Genomic DNA, 21562 nt, shown 5'->3' with positions numbered 1-21562 from the left:
CACTTTTACCGCCAAGAGTAATCAACAAAGAATTGACATAGCTTTGAGAAATATCACAGACTGCTGGAAAGTTGGTAGGATGGTGGGTAGTGAGTTACTTTAATCAACTGGCTCATTGAGAGCAGAAAACGATGATGGTATAAAAATGGAACAAAGAAAACTGCATATTTTTGAAGAAAACTTGAAATTGTAAAAAGGATTTGAGGGAACTGCCCTTAAATAAAAATTACTGGGAGGAAAGCATTGCAATTTTATGGAGTCAACTGCAGCATATGAAAGCTGATGGTGATATAAATAAAAAAAATATTTGTTTCCTGTATAATAATTTTATTAAAAAGATATTAAAAACAATCATAATAAAAATTAAATACTGAACTGAAGTTTAGGGATTTCTTTTCAAAACAGAATTGATACAATTCAAAGATTTTGTGAATATTGACAGCTGTTTTCTGGAGAAATGTAAATAACAGAAAAATGATCATTCCTAAAAATATTTATAATTTCTATAATTGGGAACCATTAACTAGATACAGTTATTAATGTACAATTAAAACAGCATACCAATTTCAGACTTTTTATATTTAATATCAGAATGGGTTAATTTTTAGAAATACTTCGTTATTTCAAAGCATCACTAAATTATAGTTAAATATATATATGAATATGTGTACACATTTTCAAAATGCTTTTACATTATGAATTGAGATTCAACACAACTTAGTGCAAACATATGTCTATAAGTAATTCTGAATATCAGTTGAAAATAAGCAATTATTCACTTTAAAATCTTACATAAAAATTATGAATATTTATGTATAAGGAATGAGAAAAAAAAAGTCCACCATGTAGCACACTTACATGGCTTCTGAAGGACACTGCTATATAATATAGAGTGATAGGATAAAAGGTGTGGTTCCTGATAAACCTCTCCAGGCTCTTTCATTTAGACACAAAGCTAGAAATTTTAAGGATAAGAAATATAAGAAATGTTCAGCTCTTTTTCAAACACAAGCAATACATGTGAAATAAAAACAATATCATTTAGGAAATATTTCTGTTGAACACTTTCAAAAGATGTATCAATTCTTGTTAAGTACTTAGTTAAGGAACCTTAAGCAAGTACTGGTGAGTACCTTGCACAAAAACAACACAACTTCTGCAGTTAGATACAAGCTAACACCCTGGGAAGCAGGAGTACAGTACCATAGCAATTAAGGTGGTGAACTCTTCAAGAAATATAGCTTTAACTAACTAGGAAGTTAACACAAATATTCTTAAAATTAATCCCACCAAAATATTAATTTAAATATGTATATTAAAAAAAAAACATTGGCAAGATTGCTGAGAGCAAATACACTTTATAGTTCAAAAGCTGGGAATTTTGCTTTCGAAGGGTCCATCATATCAACTAAAAAGTATATAGTTCCGGCCATCCCTGAAAGAAATTGAAAATATTATGTGAATCACTTGAAATTTATACATTAGAAATGAATGAAATATAATAAAACATAATTGTATATGTATAATATATATAACATAAATATATATATATATATAATAATAATATTAAGGAGTAAATCCAAACTTACAGGGAAAAATTAGATTTAGGATTAAATCTAATTTTATAGTATATATATATATTATATTAAATTAGAGATAAAACCACTACTAGGCAAATACTCTTTATCTTATTAAAGTTTTAATACTTTTTGATAGTTTATAAAAAAATAAATAAATAAATATAAAAATATTTATAAAAAAATAAATAAATAAATATAAAAATATTTATTAAAAAAATAAATAATTAAATAAAATAATAATAAAAATATATATATATATTTATAATTTATAAGTTTAAATTATTAATTTAAACAATTTTTTTAATTTTTAACTTTAATTTAAATATTTTAATTGGATTTTTATATTTTATATTTTATATTTTTTATATATTTTTTAATTAAATTTATTTCTAGGTATTGGCTTATGATTTTCACTATTTGATTTGCCTAGTAGTGGTTTTATCTCTAACTAGACGAATTGCCCGGCAATGCTCGGGGCTGAATTGCTTGAAAGTACTGTTAATGATTGCACTGAATTATGATGATTATTCAGGCAAATATTGATATAAGTTTATGGCGAATGAATGTATTTGTAAGTGTATAGAAAGCCGTGTAAAGGGGTTCCTACCCCCTCGTAGAATGGTGTAAGAATTGAATGCGAGGTTGCCTTGAAAAGAGCCATGTTATTGTTCTCATAATTGTAAGAATTTGATAGTCGTGGAAGGCGGTGTAAAACGTTCGCAGGTGAATAGGGTCTCTTCGTTTTCCACGAACGGCAGCAGATGTGCTGTTACAAGACTTCATGCTGTGTTAAAAGAGAATGGATGCCCTATGTAGGCAAAGTGTTCCCAACAGTTATTAGTTGTAGTGGTAGAGTGTTTATGCCGAATATGTACATATGCATGTATATATATGTATGTATGCCTGTATATATGTACAAAATCCACTGAGAAGGCTTTTGTTGGTCTGAAGCTACAGCAGAAGACACATGCCAAGTCACCACACAGTGGGACTGAACCCAGGACCATGTGTTTGGAACATACTTTGTTACCACACAGCCACACCTGCCCCTATGTATGTGTGTGTGTGTGTGCGTATGTGTGTATGGGTAGATATATTATGCATGTATATATGTGTATATATATGTGTACATATTACAGGTACATCTATATATATATATACATCTACACACAAAATACAAAGTTATATCTTGATATCGCTAGTGATAACAATACTCAAAATATATAACAGACTGGAATTGTAGGCCCGTCTCTTGCAATTTCGATCAATTGGATCTTGTCCTCCCTCTTGTATAGAAGTGTACGGCTGCAGCGAAATTCATTTTGGACTTTCTTCTATCGAAGGCATTTTAACAAAAATGCTTCCGTAAAGACGGTGAAAATATTGTCAATTTCCCCAAACAGGGACACAATTCAATTTTTAAACAATAACGAAAGCCCCTTCTCCGAAAGGGGGAGGGTTACGGTTTACAATTATTTAACAAATGCAACACAACAACGTTTCCCTGACGAGGAACCAACAAACGTGATTACAATAGTCAAACAGTAATAATAATAACAAGAAACCTTTTTAATTTATCCCCATTTATGTGAAACCACTTATTCAAGTTCAAGTCATTGATGCAATTTTATACGAATTGCTAATACACACACATAATAAGGGTGAAAAATTGAATATTAATTTGATTAATATGAATTGAAAACCAGTGGTGTAGCGTATAAGACCATAGCGGATCTTCCTCTAGCAAAAAGGATGACCACTATTAATGGCTCATCCCTGTTATATAATACTTTCACTTTAATAGTTTCACACTTGCAAAGAGAAAGTAGGAGAAAGTGTGGTGGTAATAGCAGGAGTAAACCACTTGAAATGAGAGAGGGAAATCGTAAAATATAGAGTTTTCTCGAATTTTTGCTTAATTGGGAGTCAAATTGAAAAAACTTTACATGCCATGACCCAATTGAATCTACTTGGAAAAATCATAGGTAAATTCCAATTGAAGAAATTCTATATTGTAGAATTGTATTAAAAAGAAACATGGGAACAGGCAGAGAGAATCTGCCTTTTATCATAAGAGATTTAATATAATATATATATATATATATATACTAAATAATTAGGGTTCAGCAACGATCTGCCTCACCACACACCGAATTTAGAAATAGCAGTCAAAAAGTTTTGGCTATTCCTTCTACTTTAAAGGGAGATCCTAGTAGAACCAAAGCACTCAAGAACAAACCACGCAGGTAAAAGAGAAAGAAATGACGAAAATCATTCTATATTAAGTTGCCTTACTGGCACACAGCTACCCTCATTCTTCCTTGCCACATGACCATACCAGCGTAGTAGACTCTCTTGCACATATATATATATAATATAGCATGGCAAGCGGTGCTGGTAATATCAATCTGATGGAGAGAGTGAGCTTATGTCTACACAAACATTTGATCACAATAAACAAATCATTTGTGTGGTTGTTTGGTAAGAAGCTGTTGAACCCTCATATGTCATCTAACGATGGGAGAGTCCATTATATATATATGAGAATAGAAATGTGTGCAAATGGATAATGGTATGCTTGCACTTAGTGACTCAGAGAAGAAAGATGCATGGAAGTGTCACTATGAAAGGTTACTAAATGTAGAAAATGAATGGGAGAAGGAGAGTCTACCAAATATCGAACCAATTGAGGGACGAGCCATAAGAGTTGATAGCAGCATAATAAAGCAATTAAGGATATGAAGACAAGGAAAGCCTCTGGGTCATCAGGAATCACTGCTGAGATGATTAAAATCTCCAGTGATGTAGGATACAGCTTAGTCACCCATACAGTTAGTCAAGTTATTCAGGAGGGCACCATCCCCAATGACTGGTGTAGTAGTATTATAGTTAGCTGCTACAAGGTGATGCCTTAGATAGAAACAAATACAGAGGTATTAAATTGCTAGACCAAGTCATGAAAGTTACTGAGAGGGTTATAGCGCAATTGATTAGAAATAGAATTAAACTAGATGAGATGCAGTTTGGTGTTGTACCTGGGAAGAGTGCCACAGATGCCATCTTCCTAGTGAGACAGCTTCAGGAAAAGTACTTGGCCATTTACTCTTTTTCTACCATCATATCCTTGTTCCCATTCACCCAATGTATCTTAGTTTTCTTCTATCATTATTCTATCTACTCGTCACCCTCTTGGTTAAAATGCCATAAGTGAACCAACATGACATTAAGAAGTAAAGTCTTTTTAGATGATAACCTTACTAATATTGGCACTTACAGTAAAATTCACCCAGCATATTCTGTAAAGTGCTAGTGACAAAGTGGAGACAACATAAGTTCAAGAGAAACATTTAGTCATGGTAAAATGCACCCAGTATATTCTGTACAGTAGGTGGTATTAGGAAGGGTATCCAACTATAGAATCCAGTCAAAAATGAAATGTATGAGTTGAAACCTGTCGAGTAAAAATACCTTCCAATAAGAACTGACTTGTACCATGATGACCCATCCAACTGATACCAGCATGGACAGCAGATATAAAACAATGTTGATGATAACAGCTTACTATTTATGTTTTTCAGATTCAAATCAAAAATAATTCATCATCATCATTCAATATCGGTTTTCCAATCTGGTATGGGTTTGACAGTTTGACAGGATCTGGTGAGCTGCAGAGTCTATACTGAGCTTCAGTGTCAGCTTTGGCATGGTTTCTAAGAATGGATACCCTTCCTAACACCAACCACTTTATAGTGTGTACTTGGTGCTTTTGCTGAGCAACCAGCTCTAGTGAAGTTATCAAGGAAGTTGTAAGACAGAAAACAACAAAAAAAAGGGGAAAAGCATCCACATGTAAACAGGGTTAGGGTAGAATTTCAATCATGAATATTTAAAAATGGTTATTCCATTTATCATTTTAAAATGTATATTGTATTACAAAATTACCTTCAAATAAGGAGAACGGACGGTCAGCAATACGACATCCATGTCTGCCATAATCAAAACACCATTCTGCAAACTAACAAAAACAAACAAGAAATAAATATAATAAATGATAATAATAATATCTCAAATAAACAAGAAATTATTATGCTCTTTATGTAGGTACTCTCCACTGACAGCCTACAATGTATTGTTCATCTAGAACTCACCAACCATTCACATCACATGTCTACAGTAGCACAATAATCTCTTGCATGCTTCAAGTGATACCTTTAATGATCAGCTAACTTAAGCTTAGCTTTTCATATCAATTAATATCACACATCAACAAACCATGCTTGCCCCACTTCTCTCAAATCTATAGATTTTCCACATACTGTACCTGTTTTTCTACATTTATCTTCTCCATTTAGATAGCAGAAACTACCAAATATGTTTAGTGAGTCACTGTCAACTATTCTAATGCATTATTTATACATCTGAAATCCAGATTCTCCATCATTTATACATCTGAAATTCAGGTTTTCCATCATTTTGCAAGACATCCCACTGGACCTTTTGTGTACTAACTGCTTATTCAGGATATATAGTATTGAGTTCCAACCGACTCTTTTCCTATACATTGAACAAGTCTAGTTCCCAGATAGCATAGGGATTTAGAGCTGTCTTTTATTTTTCTTCCATGTATTTCAAACTAATTTCTCATTAAAGGAGTTATATAAAATATATAGAAAGAGTACAATAGCAGTGAGCATAGAAATATAGAAATTAGATTTTTCAATAATTCGCAATTATAATTTTGATTGGAAAAAATTATAACACTTACCTTGCAGGCTTGATAAAGATAAGTCTGGTTTCCTGTGAGTTTGTACATAGTTAAAAAGGCATATGCATTGCCTGCAGTACCGTGACAAATGCCATAGCCTTTCCAAAGTAAACCTTTTTGCCAAATTACTTCGGCACATTTTGTAGCTGCTTGCAGATATTTCTCTTTGCCAAATTTCTAGAACAGAACAGATGATTATTACACTTATTTTTAAAAGAAAAATATTTTGCTTAGACATGCTTATATAAACCATATTAATACTACTGACAAAACCCTGCCCTTTACAAAATGAATGTATTTATAGTAATTAGATATCTATATTTGATATAGTAGGATATTGCAACAGCATTTGTTATATCACAAAGGATTTAGGTACTTTCAAGCTCAATGTTTTAGTGATAAGACTGATGTAGTATGCAGTGGAACAAAATTATCTTACACACTCAATCTAGAGAAATGGACAGTAACTGAATAACCAAATATCAGTAATATAGGTTGTCGTTGATGTTGAGCTATACAGATCGGTCACAACTGAGCAGAGACCTATCATCAAAATGCATTAAAGTTGTAACTAATCCCATTATTTTTTTAATAGACAGAGTGTATCTAGAAGTATAGTATCCAATGGTTCCTTTGTTTTTTAAGACAATAGGTTTGAAATTTGGTTGCTATTTTTAGCAGGTCAAGCAACTGCATAAAAACTCCTAACATTGACATACAAAGATGTTAAGATGAACTTAATGATCTAAAGGCATGAATTACCAGATAAAATATTAATGAACGAGGTTGCTGATTTTATTAGTCGTAGAATCGTTTCCAAAAGAAACCATTGTATAATTTTGAATCCAGGGCTGCTAGTTTTATCAGTTGTAGAGTTATTCTCAGGTTTGCGACATACCACAAACAGCTGCCATTAACAGCAATTGGTTTTAAAAGTAGAATTGTGAAGCTCTCAAAGAGGCAGTGAACTAATGGGTTCTGCAGCATTGCAATTTTAAACTAAGTATAAGGGACTACGAAGGAAGTAGTCTGAAAGATCCTTAATAAGAGGGGAATAAATTTAACATATGTTGTTAATACATATATGTATAAATAACCTCACTAGTTCTGGTGGCATGAAAAAAAAGTACCCTCTCCACTCTGTAAAGTAATTGGCATTAGGAAGGGTATCCAGCCATAGAAACTATGTTAAAGCAGATACTGGATCATAATGCAGTTATCCTATCAAACTATCCAATCCCTGTCAGTATGGAACATCAATGTTAAATTTTGATGATGATAGTGTATGTGTGTGCCTATGTGCCTGCATGTGTTGGGGAGGGGCATATTCCCATTGTTTTGAAATTCTATGTAAGCATTGTAAACAACATCACCATATGTACAGTATCACGAGTTACGTCTGTCGCAAAAATACGTCAAGCCATGGAGCAGTTTTCTTTTCTCTCCTGTCTGTTAGCAGGCACAAGCACTTTCACACACATGAATACATATGATGGGAACTTCTGCCTACTAAATTCAATCACAAAACTTCGGTTGACCCAAGACTATAGGAGAAGACACTTGCCCAAGGTGCCATGCAGTAGGGCTGAACCCAAAACCATGTGGTTGAGAAGCAAGCACACAGTTTAAAAAACAAAAGGAAATAGTATCATACTTGGAAACAAGGGAGGGTTGGTGGCAGGAAGGTCAGTTCATCCACATCATCATCATCGTTTAACGTCCGTTTTCCATGCTAGCATGGGTTGGACGGTTCAACTGGAGTCTGGGAAGCCAGAAGGCTGCGCCAGGCCCAGTCTGATCTGGCAGTGTTTCTACGGCAGGATGCGTTAGGAAGGGCATCCAGCCGTAGAAACACTGCCAGATCAGACTGGGCCTGGCGCAGCCTTTGCCTGAAATCTCATCTGACATATGTTAGTATAAGAAAAGTGGACGTTAAAACAATGGTAAGAAACTTGATGATAAGGAACTATTAGTGATACTATAATTTCTTTTAAAAGTTTTAGTGAATGGAAAATATAAATTGTGGTTCTTACGCTATTTTTTAAAAAGCAATAGCAACTGAGTATGAAAACTGAGTGGCAACATTATTTCCCTGAGAACTTTGTAAGGTACTCACCTAAAATTATCAATAATAATTAGAAAATATTTTACCTTATAAGCCATAGCAAACATATGTATCCAACCAGGAGCACCATGACACCAATGGACAAGTTTGTCAGTATTACTGCCCATAGAAGATGGACAGTTGCCAGAAGGAAACTGTAACTGAAGCATGTAATCAATGCTAGGCAGAACAAATTGTTCCAGTTGAGAATTTAATGAAGGGTCACCAATCTACAATTAAAAAAAAATTGTTCCAGTTGAGAATTTAATGAAGGGTCACCAATCTACAATTAAAAAAAAATATATATATAGTTAGTATGTGTGTATAAATTAGAAAAACTAATGAGTACAGAAACATGATAGTGGAAATACTCAAAACTGTGGTTCTGACAGCATTATTGAACACTATGATACAATATTAAACATAAAAATATAAACTTGAGTATTGATTCAACACTGAATTTCATAACAATATGTTTTATTTTATATTTTACATTACCATAAAATACAAAGATTTTACAACAGAAACATACCTGCATTAACATGAAAAATATTCCAGAGAGGCCATGAGCAGCTCCAAAATATTTCTTTTCATGCCATTCATACATTAATGGGCATTTACTGCGTTCTCGATGGGCTGTTTGTTGACCAGATTTTAACATTTTCTGGCAAACCTATAAAAAAAATTATTAAAATCTTGTTTAGTTTTTCTCTGTATAGGAAATTAAATGAATTCTAATTTAAGAGGATAAGAATCTCTTACCTGCAGAATGAGCTTTCCATCAAGAGCATCTCCAAGATAATGTCGCACAAACAGTAATGCATAAACATAGCCTGCACGACCATAAAGTATTTCATCTGGGAGAGATTCATCTTGTATGACTTGTGGCAACATGTCACACAACCTATAAGAAAAAGTACTTTGCTTGCAATAAACTGTATGGTTAACATATATCACTAGGTTATAATCGAATATAGAGAATGCTTAACTAGGGAATGTGAGTCGCAGCATGTCAAATTACAAATATTCTAGTTTATTATGATTTATACACTGATATGTTCATGGAAATGGAAGAAATTAAATGAAATATACAATTAAATAATGACTACATTTTCATTGCCATGGTGATGGAAAAAGAATGTTAAAGGATAGAATAACACTAAAAAATACTTTTTAATAAGTCATTTAATGGTGTATCTTGAAGTGAATACAGTCATAAATAACGGTTCACATTATATTGGGCTAAAAACCCCTTGGATGAATAAAAGGGCAAAAGTTATCTGTAGGACTCAAACCACACATGTCCTTGGTTGTTCTCTTTCATCATCATCATTATCATCATCGTTTAGCGTCCGCTTTCCATGCTAGCATGGGTTGGACGGTTCAACTGGGGTCTGGGAAGCCAAAAGGCTACACCAGGCCCAGTCAAAAGATAAAAATGGTAAAGAAAGTGAAATAAAATTATATGACTAACTTGCGGATACATTCTTCACTGCGACCTTCTTTACCAAGTTTACTGTAGACAACAGCTCCAATTGCTAGCGGTCCAGCATCTCCACAAAGAAATGTAAAACGATGTTCTTTCAAATGACGAAGTGGCCGTTCAAGTATCTCAGCAGCATCTCTTAGATGTTTGGAATCTCCTCTAGATGGTCCCGCATTATAAAGGTGAAAGTGTAACAAAGCTATTCCTGTAATAGAAATAACAAAAGAAATTTATAATTAATTCCTCAGTAATAAATTACTTACCTTCCTTTAGCATTTCAGAATTCATAACGAGTAAAACTTAAGGATATGAAACTCCAAAACATTGAAATCAGTTGCTTTTGAAAACTCCTCAAAAATATACAATAAAAATTGTTATAGATTTTGATAGATTCTTATGCAGGAAATTTTCAATAACTAAGTGTTTTCTGATGATGTTGAAAATGATATTCATCAAATAACCAAATATTTATAGATGAACAGATTTGACTCTCAAACAAAACTTGCATTTTCCTCCCTTTATGCATTTTACTAAGGCAGCATAGACTTGGTTTTTCAAACATGGATATTTGCTTATTTTTTAAGGAAGCACATTTATAAATTGAATCTATCTACTCCCAATTCTTTAACTATAAAAATGAAAATTCTTTATTTTCAGTGATGCAAACTGAAACAAGTGGTATTAATCATGTGCTTTGCCAACATTCATAAGGCAATAATACACCTGTTGAAAAATAAAATTTGAACCCGCATGTTTGTCCCTTCAGGTGCTGGTGTCACATAAAACGTACTTGTGTCAGTGGCATGTAAAAGGCACCCAGCATACTCTGTTAAGTGATTAGCATAAAGAAGGGTATTCAGCCTTAGAAACCATGCTACAACAGATAACTGGAGTCTGGACAGCTCCCAGCTGACCAGCCCCATGTCAAACCATCCAACCCATGCCAGCATAGAAAGCGGACATATGATGATGACAAAGATGATGATGACAATGAATGTAAAGATGCTGTTCAATGAAGGTTTTTTGCTGGAAAAAATAACCCATTGTATATCAACATCAGGACATCCCTAGAAGTGTATCGCTCATGAGTTTTTACTTAGCTCTCCTGCAATGTGGCACTTCTCTAATGCATACTGCATTACTGAAGGAGAAAATCACTGAAAGCCTCTATCTTCCAGAATTCTTGTGGTTTATAATCAAACCCAGTTACCTTCCTTTCATGTCCTTTTCAGTGTGTTAGTGAAAGAATTAGTTCAGATCATTGTATACCATTTACCTGAATTTTATTGAGATTATTGAAACAACAAACAGAAAACTTCACTGAACAATGAAGAAATCTGTCAACAATATGTTGTATCAAACACAGGTTTGAAGCATTGCAAGTAGAGACTGAAAGCAACTCCTTAAATACAGTATATGATAATTTTGTCCATTCTTGGCACCTGTGTCGGTGGCACATAAAAAACACCATCCGAGTGTGACCGTTCGCCAGCCTCGTCTGGCACCTGTGTCGGTGGCACATAAAATCACCCACTACACTCTCGGAGTGGTTGGCGTTAGGAAGGGCATCCAGCTGTAGAAACACTGCCAGATCTGACTGGCCTGGTGCAGCCTTCGAGCTCCCCAGACCCCAGTTGAACCGTCCAACCCATGCTAGCATGGAAAGCGGACGTTAAATGATGATGATGATGATGATGATATCACAGAAGAATGCTTTCTCATCAAGACAAAAATCAGAAATGCCCCATGGTAATCTAAAGCAATTCACAGAGAAGTACAATCAGCTGAAGTGTAACATCTAATTAAAGTGAAACAAATAGCACTAAATTCAAATAAACTCAACAGGATCTTATTTATACATACGAAACTAAACAAAGACACTTTGAAAATAAAACAGATTTGACTGCACATGCACCAAAAAAAAAAAAACAATCATTCTTGGCAGCAGGAAAAGAATGAATAAGTACAAACTAAAAGCCCTGAGAATAAATAGAAAGTCAAAGTCACATCCAGAATATTCTCAGCAAATCCCAGCAGCTTCAGATAGAGCCACAGAAGCAGTTATTAAATAAAAAGCACCCATGTTGGTGCCACATAAAATGCCCCAGTGCTGGTGCCACATAAAAAGCATCTAGTATACTCTGTAAAGTGTTGGCATTAGGAAGAGCATCCAGCTACAGAAACTATGCCAAAATAGACATTTGGAAACTGCTGCAGCTCTCCAGTTGGCACTCTCCTGTCAAACCATCCGACCCATGCCAGCATGAAAAATCAGATGTTAAATGAGAATGATGAAGGATGATGATGATATCAAACTTGGTGAGCTCATACTGAAATGGATCCCCCAAAATAACAAAAAATATATATATAATTTCTTTTGAAAAAGTAATTAAGACAAAATTTAAAAAACATTTTATACTGACCAGTAACTCCAGTATAGACAGTGAAGTCATTTTTATCCTGACTTTTCAGTCCATAATCTAATTTGCTCAAAAGACTTTGAATACAATCTTCCAGCTTTACAGAAAATTCTTCAGCAATCTGAAAATAAATAATATCAATTCAATTTATTGTCATTTTATTGTAATGAAAATATTTGATTTAAGCAGCAAAAAAAACAAGAATATATGAAGATATGCAAGATTAATATCCTTCCCTACAATAGACACAAGAGCTGAAATTTTTAGGGAGTGAGAGGTGGTAGTCGATTATATCAACCCCCAGCGCTTCACTGGGTACTTATTTTATCAGCCCCCAAAAAATGAAAGGCAAAGTCAACCTCAGCAGAATCTGAAGACAGAACATAAAGATGAATAAAATGCTTAACAGCATTTTGTCTGGCATGCTAACAATTCTGTCAACTTGCTACCTTTACACAGAGTAATAATGCAAGCATAACACTAATACATGATGATAAACATGCAATAATGGGTGAATGATTTAACAATCTTATGTATTGTTTCTAACTTAGCTAGAAGACCAGAAATTTGGAGAAAAAGTTTAGTTGATTAAATCAGTCCCATTGATTAACACATTAGGATCTTTTCGGTTTGAATGGCAGTTTTTTCTAGCGATGTCACATGAAATTGTCACCCATAATTATGACCCTAGTATCGATCTATTGCATTTCAATCTATTTTAAGGTTAGGAGTGGGGGGAAGGGTTTCTTTTTTTCTTCACAAATGTAAATAAACCCAATCTGTTTCTTAAACGAGGGACATATTCATACGGCACAGAATGTTGTTTACCTCAATGGATGTAATTGATTGGTTGAAATTGCAGAAATTGAAGAAAAAAACAACAAATATCTTACAAACTATAGAATTTTCTCAATAAAGCCAAGAGAAAAAGATGTTTTATAAACACATTCTACTAGTATACGAAGTTTAAAATTTTTTAGTTACCTAGAAATTATGTTAAAAACTACCATTCAAACCGAAAAGATCCACACGTTATTTTATTGACTAATCTCACTCTCCTCAAAATTGCTGGCCTTGTGCCTAAATGAAAAACAGTTATTAAAATTATATTATTGTTATTAAGGCAGTGAAGTGGTAAACTGGCAGAACCATCAGTATACTGGACAAAATGCTTAGCAGCATTCATCCATCTTTACATTCTGCATTCATATTTTCCACTAAAGTCGACTTTGCCTTTCATCCTTTTGAGGTAGAAGAAATAAGTACTAGTTGAGCACTGGAGTTAATGTAATCGATTACTTCACTCCCCTAAAATTTCAGACTTTGAGCCTATAGTAGAAACATTATTATGAAGACAGTGAGCTCACAGAATCATTAGCACACCAGACAAAATGCTTAGCAGCATTTCTTTCAAATGGCAATGAGATCAACTTTGTCCATCTTTTTGGGTGAGGTCAAAAAAAACAGAGAATAGGGGTTGATCCAATCAACTAGTCACCTCCTACAAAAATTTCAGGCCTTGTGACAGTAGTATAAAGAATTGTTATTACTGATTTGATTCAGGTTCATTCTCATTCCTAGTAGAATTTATGTGAGAAGCAGGTTACAACTAGTAACCTTAGGTATTCACAAGCTTTCAATAGTCTTTCAAGTGCTTAAGACCCTCCTGATAAGCTTTCCTGTCCCTAAAAGGCAAGCTTTCTGTAGAAGCTCTACAGGACATACTATTCTAACCTCCTTTGACCATTTGTCGACATCTTTACTTAAAATTCCCAAGGCACCAATTATTACCCAACAATTTCATTGAAAGGTGGAGAGAGTAGTGAACCAGCCTGCTCTGTGCATGTGACTGTAGATTAGAAAAGAACAACTGGGAGAGGGAAAACTTGCCTTAGTGATCAGGGTGAATGTGGTCTATGTAAGTTTCCACAAGTAATCCTTGGATGTCGCCTTTGCATTTTTTAGAAAATTTTTCTATTTTCAATTTCTTTCTTTTTTTAATCTTACTAGTTTATGTGGTTTTTATGTAAGCACAAACTGCACCATCTTTGATCTTTTTGTCAACACTTATGGTTAGTAAAGAAAAGAATTATTATTATTATCATCATTATAGATTACATTACATATCAAACAGAAAAACTACTGAATAATCTTCTTTACAATAGCTTTTTTCATGATTTTTCAGCAGCTAGGCATGATGAAGTAGAGTAAAATCTTTATTGAGAATATTCTTTATATGAAGAGAATTGCAATAACTAGATTTAGACAGATGTTGGACATAGATTACGAGTAATGATTACTAGACATTGAATAATAAATAAATTGACTTTGTTGTCTTGTGCTGATTTGCACAATATATTGGGATTACTCTCAACCAATAATGACTGATACCAGATTCCAGCACAAGCCCCTTGTTATGTTCCACTTTTCTGACAAAATTTCAGTAACTGAGTGAGGGTTCCATTTTTAAAAGTTATTATAAAAATTATATTTCACGTTTCTGTTGTTTGATTTCTTTTTTATTAGGAAGAAAGGCACAACCAATAATACAGATTTTAAATTTTAGTACAAAGTCAGCAATTTTAAGGAAGAAGGTTGTGGTGGTAAGTTGATTATATCTACCCCACTCTTCAAATGGTACTTATTTCATCAAACATGAAAGGATGAAAGGGCAAAGTCAACCTTGGTGGACCTTAAACTCAGAACATAAAGACCCAGATGAAATGCTTCTAAGCATTTTGTCCAACTTAATGATGATTCTGCCAGCTCACTCACTGCTTTAAGTAAGGCAATAATAAGTCTTATCAAATTCTTCATTCTATTTAATCTTAAAGAAAAAGTTTCCCAATAAAGTGTCATCTGGGAGCAGTTGATCAAGACAAAGTCAGTAACTAGACATGAAAATTCAACATTTTCTAGACATGTCAAAATGTGTGATAATTCTTCAAGCTCATTTTAGCTATCTTCATATTCTATGCCTTTTTTTTTTTTTTCTTTTGTAGACTCAAAATTATTAATAATGGGTGTATAAAAACGGTTGTAATATTTCTTATCTAGCATTTTTTTAAAAAACCTTTATATGATGAGGTGTCTATAAGCGAAGCATATACACACGAATGCTCAAGTAAGAAAAGATGCAGCCGCTTTTTTTTTTTTTTTAGAAAAAAGAACTAAATAAATAATTGAATCGAAGTTATCGAAAATATAATCATTAGAATTTAAGACTGATGGCAAAGATTCTCATTTTCTTAAAAATCAATACAGTAAAAGCTAAATGTTAGTGTATGTATCTATGTATGTTAGTGATGCGGAACGAAAAAAAAAAAATGACGTTTCAAAGCAGAGCCCTTCATCGGAAAAGAAAGGCTCTTTCTGAATCGATAATTTACCTCTCCCCAAAAGTAAAACTGATTCAGAGACGTTAACAATCTTAATTCTCTTTTTACATTAAAATACAGGCTAAACATTAAACAATATATACTTATTTGCATGTAAATTTCAAGCACACACACACAAAAATGTTTTTGTTGTTTGTGTGTGTGGGTGCCTGTGTTGTTTTGTTTTTCTAATTTAAGGATTTTTTTTTTTGTCTGAATAACTTTTTCTAACACTCGTTTGTTTCTTGTTATGATAATAAATTTCATAAAAAGTGGTAAAAAAAAAAAACACGAAGTTGTTGAAAACAAGGCGTAAAATATATGAAAACTATTCGATGATTGCTATTATACAAGCAACCGTTGTGTTGATATATTAAAATATGAAAACATTCTTTAATGAACTATTATCATTTTAGCATTGCAATTATCTAACAATAATCACTTTATTTAAAGTTTGAAAAAATAATCCTTGGTCTATATTTTTGAAATATGTCATCTAAGATTCAAACGTAAAACTGAATTTTATTGCAATTAACTGAATATTGACAAAATAATAATAATAATGAATATATATTATTTGTTGTTTTTTTTTCATTTTACTAAATACATGCTTTATATTCAACAAATAAAAATTAAAATTAAAATGAATTGACTAAAAATAGTTTCAATTTCCCAGATTTATAAAATTATTTTACCTTTCCCTGGGGACTAAGAAGGTTCTCTCCATGGAAGGGAGGAAAGGGATTTGGGAATTCTCTTCGATCGCCCATTTTTAAAATTCAGTGGTTTGAAGCACACACAAAAATATTGATTAGTGGATTGTACTGTACGCAAGAGGAGGCTGTGAGAACCACAGTTTTAAGGGTCCTGCATTGAATGCATTCCGTTTAAAACAGATATTGTGTTTCGGCAACAATAAAATAAAACGTCATACATACCTGCGTATACATATGTGCATATGTGAATACACGCTTATTTTAAATATCTTAAATTTTAAATTTTAAATCCAAATTTAAATTTATATATATATATGTATAAAAATTTGAATTTGAATTTAAAATTTAAAATATTTAAAATAAACGTTTGCTAAATTTTCTTGAGAACATTCCATTCTTAGTGGTAAGACTATAGCGGATCTACTTCTAGCATAATGGATGTCCACTTACAGGTCATCCTTCTTATATATATATATATATATATATATATATACATATACAAATTGAGATAGGGGTTGTAAATGCTTCCAAAATGTCATTAATGTTAGCATCATTATCATTGTCATTACCACTAATGCTACCAATATCATCATTCATATTATTATTAATAACGCTAATACTAGAAAAACAATATATAGATTCCATTATTAGCAATATAGTCACATTGTAATTATCACAATATTAAGTTGAAAAACTGTAACATTGAATGTGGAACATATGTATGTTTATTGATTTATATTATTTATATTATTATGTATATGTATAGGAGTATGAGTATATGCACTCATATGTATATGTATATGTTTTATTATGGGTATGTACCCACACCTATATAAGTGTGTATGTAATCTGATTTGTATCACATAATCTCCGAAGAGGCCTTAGGATATTTTTGTAAATGTCTCATTTATAACTACATATTGACCTACCATAAATGGCTAATATAAGTAAAATGGGTCATACTTATCTGCATGGCCGAAACAGCTGTAAGATGTAGTCTATATTTATATTTATATTTACTTATATTTATATTCTCTTATACATATTGTACTTATTGTATAACATTACTCCTTTATGTACACTGTTTTGTTCTACATTATTATGTTTGACCTTAAAGTTTCTTATGTGGTGGTTTAATAATGTATGTGATTGGGTATTATATGGTAATTGATATTTGATTTGGATGTATTTCTCCATTTTCTTATTTTGTATATATATTTGTGAAGACGTGTTGAGGCAAGTGAGGATCAGAATCGAAATCGATCAATGGAAATTGCGGATGTGCTACCAGTGCCGGTGGCATGTCGAAACTCTGCTTGTGAAGACCCATTGAGGCAAGTGAGGATCAGAATCGAAATCGATCAATGGAAATTGCAGATGTGTTACCAGTGCCGGTGGCATGTAAGAGAACTTTCCGTTTCGCGACCGTTGCCAGCACCGCCCCGTTTCGTGTCCGTTGCCAGCCTCGCCTGGCCCTCGTGCCGGTGGCACATAAAAAGCACCATCCGTTCGTGGCCGTTTGCCAGCTCTGTCTGGCACCAGTGCGGGTGGCACGTAAAAAGCACCCACTACACTCACGGAGTGGTTGGCGTTAGGAAGGGCATCCAGCCGTAGAAACACTGCCAGATTTGACTGGTGAAGCCTTCTGGCTTCACAGACCCCAGTAGAACCGTCCAACCCATGCTAGCATGGAAAACGGACGCTAAATGATGATGATGATGATGATGATATATATATATATATGCTTTCACTGCAAATGGTTTTGTTATATGGTGCCGTATTTTATAATCCTATAAATAATAATAATGGTATTTTTATGTAAGCTTGTAGATTATGGCTATCACCGTGCAATGACTAAAGAAAATAGTCTAATAACAGGGCATATAAGCCCTCGACAGCTTGTTAATCCCAGGACTTCAGTAGGAATCTCCTGAAGTGTAAGCAGGGTCCAAAGACTTCCATCCTGGAATTTAAGATGTTCCCTGGGTTGAGGAATTTCTTTAATATACTCACCCATTCAGTTACGCACGGCTTGCAACATTTGCTCCCGTTGATGTAGAGGCCCAGTTTTTCTAGGATCTATTATGAGACTACATGTGGAATCCCTTCATCTTCCAGGCTGGCTGGCCAAGGGCATGGAATATTGTCTGTTTGGGATCCTAAATGAGGATCTGGGAATGGAGAGGCCCTGCTTGAAGGTGTTATACATATATATATATAAATACATACATACATACATACATATATATATATGATCCTGGTGTCATGTAACTAACACCCATGCCGATGGCACATAAAAAGACAACTTTCAAGTGTTGGGCCTCATGGAGGCATAATGGCCAATGCTGGTGGGTAGCACCTGTGCCAGTGGCACATAAAAAGCACCTTTGGAGTGTTGGGCCATGGCGGCAGTGTGGCCAATGCTAGTGTCACGTAACAAGCACCCATGGCAGTAACACATAAAAAGAATGTTTTGAGTGTTCGGCCTCACAGAGGCAATGACAAATGACTGAGACCTTTGGCAATATGCCATGCTTGAAAAGAAGATCCATCAAGCCAAGTGGAATCGTAGTTACAACAGATACTAGTGCCATGCAACTGACACATAAAAGCACCCATTACACTTTCAGAGTCATTGGCATTAGGAAGGGCATCCAGCCATAGAAATCATGCCAAAACAGACTGGAGACTGGTGCAGCCTTTTAGCTTACCAGTACTGGCCAAACCATCTAACCTATGCCAACATGGACGACAAACATTAAATGATGATGTTGATATATATATGTGTGTGTGTGTGTGTATGTGTGTGTGTGTGTGTGTGTGTGTGTATGTGTGTGTGTGTGTGTATGTGTGTGTGTGTGTATGTGTGTGTGTGTGTATGTGTGTGTGTGTGTGTGTCCAAATAAGCAATAAGTATATCCAAGTTAGAGTGGTACAATTGTTTTATGCTACTTCATTTTATTAAACACTAAGTATTACATCAGTTTTAAAATGTCGAGCAATCTTCAGCCACTTAGAGAAATTTCCCAATCAAATGGACAATGCACATTCTTATCTCTATTTCGTTTGCCAACATTATAAAGAGGGTAGATATATAGAGAGAGAGGTTGATTTCATTCTTAAGAACATGATAGTAGTAAATTTACTCTCTGACTGTAGATTTTTTCACTTTGTTATTTAGATCTGTCAGTGGGGAGGGTGATTTTATTTTTGGTTGGATGGAGACAAAGAATTTTTCTATTTATAGATATAGGAAGGGGTAGAACAAATGTCAAAACCATAAACCTATTTCCATTCTGAGGAACCCAGGCCAGATACATTTGAATGCACAATAGCAAAAAGCTAGTATGTTGAAGTTAGAGGGCTAGGGGAACATAGATTACTAGTGCTCTAGAGGTTTTAATGTCTCTTACCATTTGACATCCAGATTCTATATTAAGAAATTTAAGTAAATATTCTTTAGACAATTTTCTAAATGATTTCAATAAACATTAATATCTTATATAGGGATAGAAAATATAGAAATCATTTCATATTTATATAAATATATATATATCCATTTCCATTAATATATAATCATAATTAGCTAGTAACTGATGATTATTTTAATGAGTTGAATTAAAAGAAAATGTTAGACATAATATTTACTAACTGTGGAAAAAACATTAATTTAGTACATATATCAGGAGTTAATAAGATATATTAAAAAGTAATGGAAGGGGGGGTAATCAAGATGAACCAAGTAATTTCTCTAGATATATAGAATTATTTGTGATTATTCCATATTTATATATCCCCATTTCCATTAATATAGAATCATAATTAGCTAGTAAATGGTGATTTGTTTTATTAATGAGTCGAATTAAAAGAATATGTTAGACATAATATTTACTACCCGTGGAGAAAAGTTTTATCAATTTAGTAAATACTAGCAGTATCGCCCGGGGTTTGTAAGGGAAATAACTATATAAGCATTTTTAGAGAGTTATAGCCAAAAAATAGCAAAAAAATGCATTAAAAATGGAAAAAAAACGATGGTAAATTTTTTTTTAAATCGTTGACTCATCGTAGACATTTTTAGAGAGTTACTTCCCTTATATAATAGCGAAAAAATGCATTCAAATGGAAAAAAATGATGGTAAATTTTTTTTTAAATCGTTGACTCATCGTAGACATTTTTAGAGAGTTACTTCCCTTATATAAAGGCGAAAAAATGCATTCAAATGGAAAAAAATGATGGTAAATTTTTTTTTAAATCGTTGACTCATCGTAGACATTTTTAGAGAGTTACTTCCCTTATATAATAGCGAAAAAATGCATTCAAATGGAAAAAAATGATGGTAAATTTTTTTTTAAATCGTAGACTCATCGTAGATGCGCGCAAATACCCAGAAGGGATCGATATGAATCACGACTATAAGATACCCGCTTTTGCTTACACTGCACCGCAAAATGTGGGAGTAGTTAGGAATCTAAATCGTTGGAGACAGACACACAACTTGACTTTTATATATAAAGACTAGCAGTATCACCCGGCGTTGCTCGGGTTTGTAAGGGAAATAACTATATAAGCATTTTTAGAGATGTAAAGTATAATAGCCATCTCAATATGGCTAACCACAAAGGGGGTGTTACTGTAGCTTTTTATGTTCTGAGATTTAATAATACATTTTTAGAGAGTTACTTCCCTTATATAATAGCAAAAAAATGCATTAAAATGGGAAAAAATTATGGTAAATTTTTTTTTAAATCGTAGACTCGATATGAATCACGACTATAAGATACCCGCTTTTAGTAACACTGCACCGCAAAATGTGGGAGTAGTTAGGAATCTAAATCGTAGGAGACAGACACACAACTTCACTTTTATATATAAAGAAGATATCAGGAGTCAATAATATATATTAAAAAGTAATGGAGGGGAGGTAATCAAGATGAACCAAGTAATTTCCCTAGATATATAGAATTTTTTTCTTTCCAATATAGGAGAGTATCAAAAAGAAAAAAAAAAATTCTAATTTCATATATTCAGATTTATATACATAATGAAATTTCTTAGTAATCTATGCAGGTTGAATAAAAGCTAGTATGGTATATTAATTTTTATTTGGTTA

The 21562-nt window shown here is 33.3% G+C and overlaps 1 protein-coding gene across 1 annotated transcript; it reads right to left on the bottom strand.

Moving 5' to 3' along the window:
• Window positions 1-834: 834 nt before the first annotated feature.
• LOC115217334 (lanC-like protein 2) lies at window positions 835-16648 on the bottom strand. Its single transcript, XM_029786996.2, has 9 exons — window positions 16428-16648; window positions 12359-12476; window positions 9924-10140; window positions 9212-9353; window positions 8982-9122; window positions 8497-8679; window positions 6346-6522; window positions 5523-5595; window positions 835-1435 (listed from the first exon to the last, which is right to left on the bottom strand). Exons 1-9 carry the CDS (start codon window positions 16500-16502, stop codon window positions 1359-1361), a joined length of 1203 nt encoding a protein of 400 aa, XP_029642856.1. The 5' UTR covers window positions 16503-16648; the 3' UTR covers window positions 835-1358.
• Between the last annotated feature and the right edge of the window lie 4914 nt (window positions 16649-21562).

Source organism: Octopus sinensis, linkage group LG1, assembly GCF_006345805.1.
Source record: "Octopus sinensis linkage group LG1, ASM634580v1, whole genome shotgun sequence".
Taxonomy (NCBI): domain Eukaryota; kingdom Metazoa; phylum Mollusca; class Cephalopoda; order Octopoda; family Octopodidae; genus Octopus; species Octopus sinensis.
Note: the sequence above shows the minus strand (reverse complement) of the source record. Positions and strands in the feature narration are given on the sequence as shown.

Coding starts and splice junctions, on each gene's coding strand:
- LOC115217334 (XM_029786996.2), bottom strand. CDS start 16,502: ATGGGCGATCGAAGAGAATTCCCAAATCCCTTTCCTCCCTTCCATGGA. Junction 6,523..8,496: donor TGTTTGCTATGGCTTATAAG/GTAAAATATTTT, acceptor GTTCTGTTCTAG/AAATTTGGCAAAGAGAAATA. Junction 5,596..6,345: donor ATCTTTATCAAGCCTGCAAG/GTAAGTGTTATA, acceptor TGTTTTTGTTAG/TTTGCAGAATGGTGTTTTGA.